At 40.5% G+C, this 13,305-nt stretch overlaps 2 protein-coding genes across 2 annotated transcripts; both read left to right on the plus strand.

Moving 5' to 3' along the window:
- The first annotated feature begins 1,351 nt into the window (after nucleotides 1-1,351).
- LOC131315323 (probable polyamine transporter At3g13620) lies at nucleotides 1,352-3,299 on the plus strand. The gene has a single exon (XM_058344482.1). It carries the CDS (start codon nucleotides 1,472-1,474, stop codon nucleotides 2,999-3,001), a length of 1,530 nt encoding a protein of 509 aa, XP_058200465.1. The 5' UTR covers nucleotides 1,352-1,471; the 3' UTR covers nucleotides 3,002-3,299.
- A 7,372-nt stretch (nucleotides 3,300-10,671) lies between these two features.
- Nucleotides 10,672-12,625, plus strand: LOC131315324 (probable polyamine transporter At3g13620). Its single transcript, XM_058344484.1, has one exon. It carries the CDS (start codon nucleotides 10,971-10,973, stop codon nucleotides 12,462-12,464), a length of 1,494 nt encoding a protein of 497 aa, XP_058200467.1. The 5' UTR covers nucleotides 10,672-10,970; the 3' UTR covers nucleotides 12,465-12,625.
- Nucleotides 12,626-13,305: the final 680 nt, after the last annotated feature.

A 13,305-nucleotide genomic window follows, 5' to 3' on the forward strand; every position in this document is an offset into this window, starting at 1 on the left:
TAATGGTGGAGGAGTGGTGAAGGTGGTGGTGTAATGCTGGTAGTGGTGGTGGTGGTGGAGGAATGGTGCGGTGTGGTGGAGTGGTGGTGGTGGTGTAGTGATGGTAGTGGTGGTGAGTAGTGGCGGTGGTGGTGATGGTTGTGATGATGGTGGCGGAGTGGTGGTAGGGGCAGTGGTGGTGGTGGAGCTGGAGGAGTGGTGGTGGGAACGGTGGCGGTGGCGTAGTGATGGTGGAGGTGGTAGTAGTGGAGGAAGTGGTGGTGGTGGTGGAGGTGGTGGTAGTGGTGGTGGTGGTGGTGGTGGTGGTTGAATGTAAGTACACAAAAATTCAGCCAGAATTAAGTAGCTCAAAACTACTTAATTTTTTTCAACTTTTTGGCCTATATTTTAAGTGGTACTTAATTTATTAAGCAATGTAAAATGTGGTTATCAAACCTCCTAAATCACTTATTACTTAATTGATTCAATTTTAATTGTTGAATTTAGGTTATCAAACAAGCCCTTACTTCTAGTTAGGTACAACTTTGTTGTTAATTTAAGGATTGTACCAAATATCACCTCCTCACGAGGGGTTGTTCTTCTAAATAAGCTACTTAGCTTATTTTTTTGTCCTTATTCAAAAAAAATTCGCATTTGTTAGTTTTTCGTCAATTTTTTGGGGATTATTGCTTCGTCATGACAAGAGGAATCCAAAAAGTAAAAAATTACGACCGAAACTTAATTTTTTGAATAAAGACAAAAATAAGCCAATAAGTCAATTTTTTCGTCTTTATTAAAAAAATTTGAATTTCGATCGTAATTTTTTACTTTTTAGATTCTTCTTGTCATAAATAAGCAATAATCTTCAAAAAAAATTGACCAAAAATTAACAAATACGAAAAACATTTAAATAAAGACAAAAAAAAAAAAAAAAGAAGCTAAGAACAACAACCCCTGAACAATATCATACAGTATCATAGTACTAAACTCGGTTTTTGTGTGGTATAAATCCGGAATCTCACTATGCGTTAACTTACTGCTTACAGCTGCCAAAAGGAAGATTCATGACCAGCTTCCCATGTTCTTTCACGGCTCAATTATTATCTTCCGTTATCAAATCTTCAATCAATTATGGGCCTGGATTCTCTAAAATTCATGGTTTTTACTACGGGTCCGTTTATTGACATATTTAATGGTTCAGATCTGCTCATTGATTTTTACCGGTAAGAGTAAGTCTTATGATAAAAATTGAAATATAAAACCAAACTATTGATTACAATAAATGAACGGTCTAAATCATGACTATTTAATTCTGTCTAAAACATGAACCAGAAAGGATCCAATTCCATTAGTCCAACTAATGGATGCCAAACAGCATATTTATCCGTCACCCCTTTTATAGTTTCCCACTTCTCTCAAGTTTCAACTACACAACACCATCACGCACTTAGAGATCCAACCCCAACCCCATAGCCGAAAACCACCACAACCCATGTTCTCTAATGGCCACCAAACTTCACCCCCACAACCACCACCCACCACCTCAACAACTCCAGTCACCACCCAAAACCCACCGCAACTCCTCCCCATAACCACCACCACCACCACCACCACCACCCACGACCCCAAAAAACTAACTCTAATCCCCCTAATCTTCCTCATCTACTTCGAGGTGGCTGGCGGCCCATACGGCGAAGAACCCGCCGTGCAGGCCGCCGGCCCCCTCCTCGCCATCCTCGGATTCCTAATCTTCCCCTTCATCTGGAGCATCCCGGAGGCCCTCATCACTGCTGAGCTCTCCACCGCCTTCCCCGGCGACGGCGGCTTCGTGATATGGGCCGACGCCGCTTTCGGCCCCTTCTTCGGCTCCCTCATGGGCACGTGGAAGTTCCTCAGCGGTGTCATCAACATAGCCGCCTTCCCCGTCCTCTGCGTTGACTACCTCCAAAACATCTTCTCCGTCTTCTCCGGCGGTTACCCCCGTTACCTCGCCGTTACCCTCTCAACACTCCTCCTCTCCTTTGTCAACTACTTAGGCCTATCCATAGTGGGTTACTTCGCCGTCTTCCTCGGTATAATCTCTCTTTTACCCTTTATCGTAATGTCCTTAATAGCTATCCCACAGATAAAGCCCCATAGATGGCTCAGTTTAGGCCAGAAAGGAGTTAAACACGACTGGAATATTTTCTTCAATACCCTTTTTTGGAATTTGAATTTTTGGGATAATGTTAGTACTCTGGCAGGAGAAGTCAAAAACCCACAAAAGATATTCCCAAAGGCATTATTTATCGCGGTGATTTTCACCTGTTTGGCTTATATTATCCCACTTATGGCCGTAACTGGGGCCGTCTTGGTTGACCAAAGCGAATGGGAAGCAGGGTTCATGGCACAGGCTGCGGAAATTATCTCGGGGAAATGGCTTAAGTTGTGGATTGAAATAGGCGCTGTTTTGTCTGGAATTGGGCTTTTCGAAGCCCAATTAAGCAGCAGTGCCTATCAGGTCCTGGGTATGGCGGAATTGGGCTTTTTGCCCAAAATTTTCGGGGTTAGGTCGAAATGGTTCGGTACACCTTGGGTGGGAATTGTGTTATCGACCGTGATCACCCTCTCTGTTTCGTTCATGAATTTCACAGATATTATCTCTTCGGCGAATTTCTTGTACAGTTTGGGGATGCTGTTGGAGTTCGCATCCTTTGTGTGGCTAAGGAGGAAGTATCCGGCAATGAAGCGGCCATTCCGGGTGCCGATGGGGATACCGGGACTTGTAGTTATGTGTTTGGTTCCATCCGCGTTTTTGGTTTTTATAATGGCTATTGCGACTAAGGTTGTTTACTTGGTGAGTGGGCTGATGACCGTGGCTGGGGTTGGGTGGTATTTTTTCATCAAGTATTGTAAGGCCAAGAAGTGGTTCAAGTTTAGTGAAAATGGTGATAAGTTTATTACCGTTGGAAATGGTGAGGGACTAGCTGCACCTGCTTTTTATCTGTATCTCTGTTCCCTCTGCAATTTTAGCAACAGTTAATTACATGCACATGGGTATTGGTCAAGAAGATACAGCTGGTTTGGTATGGTGCGATTGCTGCCTTTTCGGCTTGTTTGAAGTCAACCTACTTTGAAAAGACGAGTAAGCAAAAGTGTTCCCAAAGTCATGTACTCCATTTTTCTCTCCTCAAATGTAAGCAGAAACTATTGGTTTTTTGTTCTTTTATGTTGTGGTCCTACCATATTCAAGTAAGCCTCTTGAGAATGAGAAAAAAATGGTGCGATAGAGTGTAAGCGTCTTTCAATGGTATTAAAATATTTTAGAGCGGTGATTAAAAGTAGGGACATTTATCAGTACTCCAATTTTTACTTGATTTGTTTTCAATTGACGGATTAGGCTTATTCATGGACTAATGTAGTATAAAGGGACACGACTCACATCCATACTCCAATCTTTAGAACTTCTTCAAACTTCATTTTGAGGGTCTTACTCGAGTGCCAAAATATTGTTCCAAAATCGTTAAATCCTCTCCAAACTTCATTTTGTGGGTCTTCCTCGAGCTCCAAAACATTGATCCAAAATCGTCTATTTCTTATTTGCTACAAAGAAGAATAGAAAAAAGTTCCATCAACTTCTCCTGTTTTGTTGAATTGAATGGTAAATATAATTTCAATTCTTGCACCCTATAATACAAGACGGGCAAATTTATTTCATCCAATGCGAGCTTATCATAAAAGTCATTCAAAATGACGAGATGGTTATCTCATTGAGTGAATACTTTCATTTTCTATCTACTCTATACGCCAATTTTCTCTCTTTCATGATCAGTTTATATTATTTTTATTTTGTTATGTCTTTGCAGCTTTGCTTGTATAGTATGGAGTCTCTTTCAATGTTCAAAAGGGGACAAAAAGAAGAAGAAAAACTAGCAATAAGTTTGGTCCCACGTGAAATGGACGAATTTGGGAAGAAGTCAGCTTTGTTTACCCTTTTGTGGCCCACCTATTAAGTTAAGGAGTCGTTTTCTATCCCTCCAATCAAATTGAAAATAATAAATGTGAAACATTCACTTTAAATACTTGTAAAAATTTAATAAAAGAATCTATATATTACGCAAGTTTTATTTGGAGTATAAACGTTGGAGATCGAGTGGAATAAAAAAATACCCAAAACCAAATCTAATGGAATCAAACTTGATGTGATGTTCCCTCTGCCTATGTCCATATTTCCAAAGCAGAGAAACAGTTTGATACTCCTGAAAAAAATTCACCGGTGCGTTCTTCCCTAAATTAAATTAGACCACTATAGCCCACGGTAAGATTGTGGTCGTATAATCGCATTGCAGCACTCCCGAATCCTAATAGTACTAGCGACGTTTCATAGATGATCATCATAATTTGTACTCTCTATATTGTCTAAGTAGACCTCGTAAAGACCTTCAAAAATCTACTCTACAACCTCCAAAATTTTTTAGAGAGAGACTAGGTCAAAATTTCCTCATAGTTTCACTCTTTTAAGTCCAAGGATCTTGAAGCCTTTAATTCAACATAGAGATTAAGAAGCCTTTATTTAAGATGGCTAATGTTCGTCCACCTTTAAGATGGCTAATCTTCATTTATATCAACCAATACAGAGATGGTTAATGTTTACTCACTTTTAAAATGGGTGAACAAAACGAATTGGGCATAATTAAAAGATGTTTTAATTATGTTTAGGCCCACTATCAAGCTAGTGATGAACAATATAGAAAGATAGGCCTTCTTCTCTAGCCCATGGGCCGGCCTCGCTCATGAACCCGTTAACAGGTCCGTGATTCATATATGGACACGCCCTTTTGAATGACTTTCTTTCACGTCCTTCGTCTTGCGCTTATTGTCACTTTCAACTTCATCCGACTAGACTCTCGCAGTCTCGCTGTCATCGGGTGGCATGGTAGCTTAGTGGTAGACAGGTTATTCTTACACAACTTAAATTTAGAAAGTTTCAAGTTCAAAACAATTCACATGATGTTCTCTGTGCGTTAATTCTGCTAATACGATCGTGACCCTTTAGCTCTTAATAGGACGATAAACTTATATATAGATGATTGATCCCTCACGGAACCCGCCGCATGTATGGAGTCCTTATGATCACCCCTAGACTAGAAGTTGTTGTAGCTCGTGATCCCATCATCCAAAATCAAATAAAACAATCCCATAATCAATATATGATTTTGTATCCACACACAAAATCGAATAATATCGAGCGATCAAGAGAGCCTGATAGAAAATAAGAGCAATAGAAATGACAACTATCACATCACACCGGCCATAAACTCAAAAATTTCTCAAATATGGCAAATGCCATTTTATTTGCCAAATTTGAGAAAACATATATGGTAAAGTTGTCATTTTTGATTGAGAGAGGGAAAAAAAGAAAGTTGGGAAAATAAAATGCACGGGTGTACCACCCTTGCTCAAAAATGAGAATGGAAAGGGTAAAATGGCAAAGAGGATGATCTAAGTTACCAATAAAACAAAATTAGTAAGTCAAAGTCACCACAAAGTAACTGTACTTTTACGGTTTTACCAAAGAGGCGTTCCTCTTTCTGCTCTATAATACTAGCAAATAGCAAGAGATGAATCTACGTAAAAATATTTTACATGCAGACAATATAATAATAATAATAGCAAGAGATGACATTTATAAAACTAAATACAGTATATCCTTTTGCTTTAATATACTATGGGGGTGTTTGGATCCCTCTTTTTTGCATTTTCATTTTTAGCTTTTCTCCTTTTGGTTATTTGGAAGGAGTCACCCAGAATGAGTTATGGCAAAACTCATTCTTGGATTCTTGCTTTAGAGAAGAGAAGCCAAAAAGAGGGGGATAGGAGTTTTTCCCATTCTCATTTTCTACTTCTCTTTTTTATTGAAGATGAAAAGACCAACTTGCCCTTAGCATATTTTGGAAATATGACACGTCTAACAATAGAAAATGCATGCAGTGCAAGTTCTACAAGTTGTTTTCTTTAAAAAAAAAAAAAAATTGCATATAAGCTGATGAAGATACTTTATGTTTTGAGATTTTTGTAATGATCAGTTTTTTTTAAAAAAAAAAATGATTGATTATTTTTATTAGAGAACAAATGAAGAACAACTAATGCAAGAGCGTACGTGTGAAACTGATAGAACTAAAAAAAACAAAAAAAAAAAGAATGAGAAAGACTAACAAAAAATATGCATATAAGCTGTCAAATTACTCCTCTCCGAACAGCTTTGTAAATATATTTGTCAATTGCTCGTTAGTACGAATATATTCTCATTTTAGTTGTCTCTTTGTTTTTCTTTAATATGGTTTTTTTTTTTGAATTAATGATGATTGGAAGTGTTCTTGTTCTTTTGCAGTTACTTGGATTTAACTTATCGTTATTTCTTCTTATTTATCAAAAAAATTAAAATTTAGTTGGAGACTTTTAATTAACCAAGAATAATACAATTTCACCATATAACTTTTACAAAAATTGATTAAATCATTATTTATACACATTATATCCCATAATGAATAATCAAGGGCAATATGGTAAAAAATCAACTCATAATTCATTTTCATCGCATATCTCTCAAACACTACTCTTGTTGCAAAATGCATTCTGCACGTATCATCCAAACAATCTACCAGATATAATCCAAAAAGTCAAAAAATCAAAAAGTTGAAAATGAAAAGCCAAAAATTAAGCTCTCAAACACCCCATATAAGATAGATTGCATGTTGGATACAGTACTACTTTAGCTCGGATGACCATCTAATTAAATGTCAAAGGTCCATGTGGATGAACATGGCCGAGTGGTGTTGGGTTTTTTGCCCATGAAAATAGGCCCAATATTTTGGCCCAAGTGTTTTGTTTTTGGAAGCCCAATATTACTAGGTTTTTATTGGGAACAAAAAGGTCTTTTTTGTTTTTCGGTGGATGGCTCCAGAACGTGTGAGAGAAAAAAAATAAAAAAGAGAGAAAAGGGTTTGGTGCTGTGGGTGCTACTGTGAAACAGGGAAAAACGTGGAGTGCACTGCGTGTGTTTGTGTTGTGACGGTGCTAAGGTTTAGATCAAGACAGCGACTTTCCTCTCTTTGTTCAAGCAATTTGCAGCAGCCTTTGTGTTCCTTTTGTGGGTTGATTTGTTCCGGTTGGTGCCCTCTGTTTCAGTTGTGTTGGAGAGTTTTGGGTAAGATCTTTCCACTTTGATTGTAGGTTGTTGAATAGGGTATTTAAGAGATTGTTGGATCTCTTTGTAAACCTTGGTGATAGTAGAAATTGTTTTCTCTCTCCCGTGGACGTACCCGAGTTTGGGGAACCACGCATATTGGTTGTTCTCGTTGTGCCTTGTTTATTGCGTATTTAATTTTTGATTACGCTTCCGTTTGCGGGTGGGATTGATTTAGGGGAAATAATCCCAACAAAGTGGTATCAGAGCCAGATTAAGGGAAAAATTAATACGTGAGTTATGGTAGGAAAAAGCACTGGGTTCGCGGTTGAGCTTTTCAATGGGCACAATGATTTTACTCTTTGGCAACAAAGGGTGAGGAATATTTTGGTGAGAGAAGGTTTAGTGAAAGCACTCAAGCCAAAATCCGAAAAGCCGGAAGAAATGAATGAAGATAAATGGGAAGAGATGAGAGAGCTTGCAAATAGCACCATTCAATTGTATCTTGGAAATAGCACTCTCCGAGAAGTTATCAATGAAACGGATCCGGCGGAACTTTGGGCAAAGTTGGAGAGTATGTACAAGACTAAATCTTGGACGAATAGGTTGTCGTTAAAGAAGCAATTGTATGCGTTAAGTATGTCCGAGGGAGGAAATATTAATGAGCACTTGGATGAGTTCAATCGGCTAATAACGGAGTTGGAAGCCATTGGCGCAAAGATTGAGGAGGAAGATAAGGCGATCATTTTGTTGGTTTCCTTGCCAATATTGTATGAGCATCTCCAAACTACATTATTATTTGGGAAAGACACTCTTGGACTTGATGAGGTTATTGCTACACTCCTATCCCATGAGTCGATGCGGAGGAAGGAGAGCGAGAGGATGTCGGAGGATCGTGCCATGGCTGCATCTTCCTGTAGTCAAGCTAGAGGGCGGACGACCGAAAGGCGAAATGGGTCTAAGCCAAGGGGGCGCTCATCCTCGCGAGGTGGCGAGTCACGGGGTGTTGACAAAAGAAAGTGCTACTTTTGTAATGAAGAATGACATATAATGAAATTTTGCCCAAAGCTCAAAGCCAAGATAGAGCAAGAGAAAGGAAAATCCGAAGCGGCGGTGGTTGAGAGCTCCACCGAAAATGATGGTGATTTGCTTGCGGTGACTTCTGAAGGTACAAAGCATTTTGGTTGGGTTATGGATTCCGGATGTTCGTTCCATATGTATTCAAATCGGAATTATTTTTGTTCGTATGAGGCTTGTGAGAAAAGTACCGTGAGGATGGCAAACAACACGGTGAACAAGGTTGTTGGCATGGGTTCGGTACGTTTTCGTATGGCCGATAGAAGGTTTGTGACATTGACCGGAGTTCGACATGTTCTGGGTTTGAGAAAAAATTTGATTTCCTTGGGAATGTTGGACGCAAAGGGTTGTAGCTTTGCATCAAGGGATGGAGCTCTTGAGGTTTTCAAGAATGAGAAGGTGGTGTTGCGAGGCAACATGGTGGGAAACTTGTACAAGCTTCAAGGTCGTGTTGAGAGGAGGCATACAAGTTTCGGACACCAAGCTGGCGGAAAAGAGAAGCGTCGAGTTACACAAGTGTGGCGTGTAAAGGTGCAAGAAAATGAGTCGATATGTGTGGCAAGCAACACCGAAAAAGAAGTGTCTCAAGTGATGAGTTTTGAAAGAATTGATGAAGGAAAAAGTGCAAGAAAAAGAGTCACTTTTGCAACCAATTTGGTTGCCGATGTCTTCGGATAGGCACCCGAGTGAGGGGGTGCAAGGCACCCGGATGAGGGGGTGCGAGGTTCCGAGTGAGGGGCATATTTTTCATGAGCAAGGGGGTGATTGTTGGGTTTTTTGCCCATGAAAATAGGCCCAATATTTTGGCCCAAGTGTTTTGTTTTTGGAAGCCCAATATTACTAGGTTTTTATTGGGAACAAAAAGGTCTTTTTTGTTTTTCGGTGGATGGCTCCAGAACGTGTGAGAGAAAAAAAGATCAAAAAGAGAGAAAAGGGTTTGGTGCTGTGGGTGCTACTGTGAAACAGGGAAAAACGTGGAGTGCACTGCGTGTGTTTGTGTTGTGACGGTGCTAAGGAAGAGATCAAGACAGCGACTTTCCTCTATTTGTTCAAGCAATTTGCAGCAGCCTTTGTGTTCCTTTTGTGAGCTGATTTGTTCCGGTTGGTGCCCTCTGTTTCAGTTGTGTTGGAGAGTTTTGGGTAAGATCTTTTTACTTTGATTGTAGGTTGTTGAATAGGGTATTTGAGAGATTGTTGGATCTCTTTGTAAACCTTGGTGATAATGGAAATTGTTTTCTCTCTCCCGTGGACGTACCCGAGTTTGGAAAACCACGTATATTGGTTGTTCTCGTTGTGCCTTGTTTATTGCGAATTTAATTTTTGATTACGCTTCCGTTTGCGGGTGGGATTGATTTAGGGGAAATAATCCCAACAAGTGGCACTGTGCATGGCAAGTTGCATATCCAAGCAGGGAGAAAATTGGGGGAGAGATAATTAATATAGGTCATGGGTGATTTCTTGATCATGAATTACGACGGTCAATGATTAACCTAAGCAAGGCTCCATATAATAAGGGTTTACACTTTACACTTTACAAGGACAATGATTGTATTATTCAAGATAATAAGAAGCTTAATTGGTGTTATTAGTTTCATCAAAACGCGAAAGATCTGACAGGTTTGGTTTGGTTTTTGAATAAGATATAAGGAGATAAGGACTAGTCATGTGTTCATTCTGCAGGACCCATAATCACAATATGAATCGTTCAGAAAGACGTGGCTGTAGAGAGTCAAGTCGTACCAAATGGATAGAGGAGTGTTTGAACCGAATGTCGAGTCGTACCGAGTCAGTATAGGAGAGTACGTGGAGGCAAGTTGAGAAGGCATGGAAGGCGGACCGGTGTCCGCGGTCATTTTGAGGGGTGGGAAAAGATGGGAAGTTGGTGAGTTGGGCTGAGTCGGGTATATATTGATTCTGCTACCAAATGTAATCATGAAAAAAAGCATGATCAGCATTAATTGAGTAATGTAGTGGATCATGGAATTGAGCCCTATAGGGTGGATAGCTGTCAATTTGGTCCCTAGAGACATAAGCAAAACAATACTGTGGAGTGCGGACGAATTTTGTAACAAGAGCCTTGCATGTGATTATTAAATTAATGGCATGAATTGATTAGACTGTTAGGAGTATTAAAATTTTAGTTGAAAAATGCGACATGGGGATCTTAATTACTACTAGCTAGCTAGCTAGCTAGCTGGATGTGTAATTTTTTTTTCCCCCTCAAAGGAAGGCAGAAAGGATTGAGACACCATACTAAAGTAACAAAATACTTCAAGATCAATAATACTTTAATGCACGAATATATATGATTTCGAGGCTGACTTCTCCTAGGTTTAGGTACAACTTTATTTTTTAAGGATGGTACCAATTATCACCTCCCCAATATATTTATTGTACTAGAACTATTGCCCCACCATGTGACTGAACAATACTTTTACTAAACTCGTTTTTAGTGTGATACGGAGTATATACAAATGAAAATCCGGAATCTCTTGATGCCTTAGCTTAACAGCTGCCAAAAGAAAGATTTGACCTGCAGCTAATTCCCATGTTCTTTATTGGAGTAATTTTAAGGACTACTAGCTTACATCTTCAACTCTCAATCGGAGTACTCATTATTCTCTAGCTCCTTATCAGATCTTCCATCAATATCAATTACTACCAATTAATTGATTGATGCTAAACTACTACTATTTATCCCTCATCTTTTCAATAGTTTTCCCACATCTCTCAACCAAACAACACCATCATGCAAGTAGAGATCCAGCCCCAACCCCACGGCCAAAAACCACCACAACCCATTTTCTCTAATGGCCACCACCAAACTACACCACCACAACCACCACCCACCACCCAAAACCCACCCCAACTCCTCCCCACCACCGCCACCGCCCACGACCCCAAAAAACTCACTCTCATCCCCCTAATATTCCTTATCTACTTCGAGGTGGCCGGCGGCCCATATGGCGAAGAACCCACAGTGCAGGCCGCCGGCCCCCTCCTCGCCATCCTCGGCTTCCTAATCTTCCCCTTCATCTGGAGCATCCCGGAGGCTCTCATCACCGCTGAGCTCTCCACCGCCTTCCCCGGCAACGGTGGCTTCGTGATATGGGCCGATGCCGCGTTCGGCCCCTTCTTCGGCTCCCTCATGGGCACGTGGAAGTTCCTCAGCGGCGTCATCAACATGGCCGCCTACCCAGTCCTCTGCGTTGACTACCTCCAGAACATCTTCTCCGTCTTCTCGGGTGGTTACCCCCGTTACCTCGCCGTTACCCTCTCCACTCTCCTCCTCTCCTTTGTCAACTACTTAGGCCTATCCATAGTCGGTTACTTCGCCGTCTTCCTCGGTATAATCTCTCTTTTACCCTTTATCATAATGTCCTTAATAGCTATCCCACAGATAAAGCCCCATAGATGGCTCAGTTTAGGCCAGAAAGGAGTTAAACACGACTGGAATATTTTCTTCAATACCCTTTTTTGGAATTTGAATTTTTGGGATAATGTTAGTACTCTAGCAGGAGAAGTCAAAAACCCACAAAAGATATTCCCCAAGGCTTTATTTATCGCGGTGATTTTCACTTGTTTGGCTTATATAATCCCTCTTATGGCCGCGACTGGGGCAGTCTCAGTTGACCAGAGCGAATGGGAAGCTGGATTCATGGCACAAGCGGCAGAAATTATCTCGGGGAATTGGCTTAGATTGTGGATCGAAATAGGCGCTGTTTTGTCTGGAATTGGGCTTTTCGAAGCCCAATTAAGCAGCAGTGCCTACCAGGTCCTGGGTATGACGGAATTAGGCTTTCTGCCAAAAAAATTCGGAGTTCAGTCAAAATGGTTCAATACACCCTGGGTGGGGATTGTGTTATCGACCATGATCACCCTCGCTGTTTCATTCATGAATTTCACGGAAATTATTTCGTCGGCGAATTTCTTGTACAGTTTGGGAATGCTGTTGGAGTTCGCTTCGTTCGTGTGGCTAAGGAGGAAGTATCCGGCGATGAAGCGGCCGTACCGGGTGCCGATTGGGATACCGGGACTTGTAGTGATGTGTTTGGTTCCGTCCGCGTTTTTGGTTTATATAATGGCGATTGCGACTAAGGTTGTTTTCTTGGTGTGTGGGCTGATGACTATGGCTGGGGTTGGGTGGTATTTTTTCATCAAGTATTGCAAGGCTAGGAAGTGGTTCAAGTTTTGTGAAAATGGTGATGGGTTTATTACCATTGAATATAGTGAGGGGATTTGATGGGATCAAATCCTCGATCTGTACCTGCTTTTTCTCTGTGCCTTTGTACCCCTACAATTTTAAAAGTTAATAATTACATGATGGCAATCTAACGCCTCAAAACACATGGCTAATTTTATTATTTTTTGGTACTTCGGAAATAAAAAGACATGGCTATTGGTCAAGAAGATACGTACAGCTGGTTTTTTGGTATGGTGTGCAGGGCTGGCCTTGGGCATAGGCTCTTCAGGCGGTCGTCTAGGGTCTTCAATTTTGGGCCCAATAATTAAGTCTCCAAATTTGAAATACATTACTTATTATATATATACAAGCAAACTATCTTACAACTGGTTTACAACTGATCTAACATAGCACGGTGGTAACACACACTAGTTTGGAACATGGGGTTTTGAGTTTGATCCTTGGCATCTTCACTTTTTAGCGCAACAATTTTTGGAACCTGTAAAATAAAGGTTTTGGACTTGTGCTATATATCATGGCTCAAATTCATGATTTGAGGTACCAACAATGTGGTCCAACTACTTAGCCACCAAACCACATGGCTGGTTGGTTTTCTATATCGAACAACTAATTAATATAGTATAAATTGAGATGCCCCATTTTCAAATCCCGTCTAGGTCTTTGGAAATCTCAGGGCTGGGTGATTGCCGCCTTTTCGGCTTGTTTGAAGTCAAGCTACTTATAAAAGACAAGTTAGCAAAAGTGTTCCCAAGCCATGTAGAATTTCTCCCTCCTGATCAAATGTATGCAGAAACTATTGATTTTTTTGTTCTTCTATATTGTGGTCCTACGATATTCCCAAGCCTCGTGACAAGTTGAGTCGACATGCTAGGAAAAAATG

This window comes from Rhododendron vialii, chromosome 13a (assembly GCF_030253575.1).
Source record: "Rhododendron vialii isolate Sample 1 chromosome 13a, ASM3025357v1".
NCBI classification, from domain to species: Eukaryota; Viridiplantae; Streptophyta; class Magnoliopsida; order Ericales; family Ericaceae; genus Rhododendron; species Rhododendron vialii.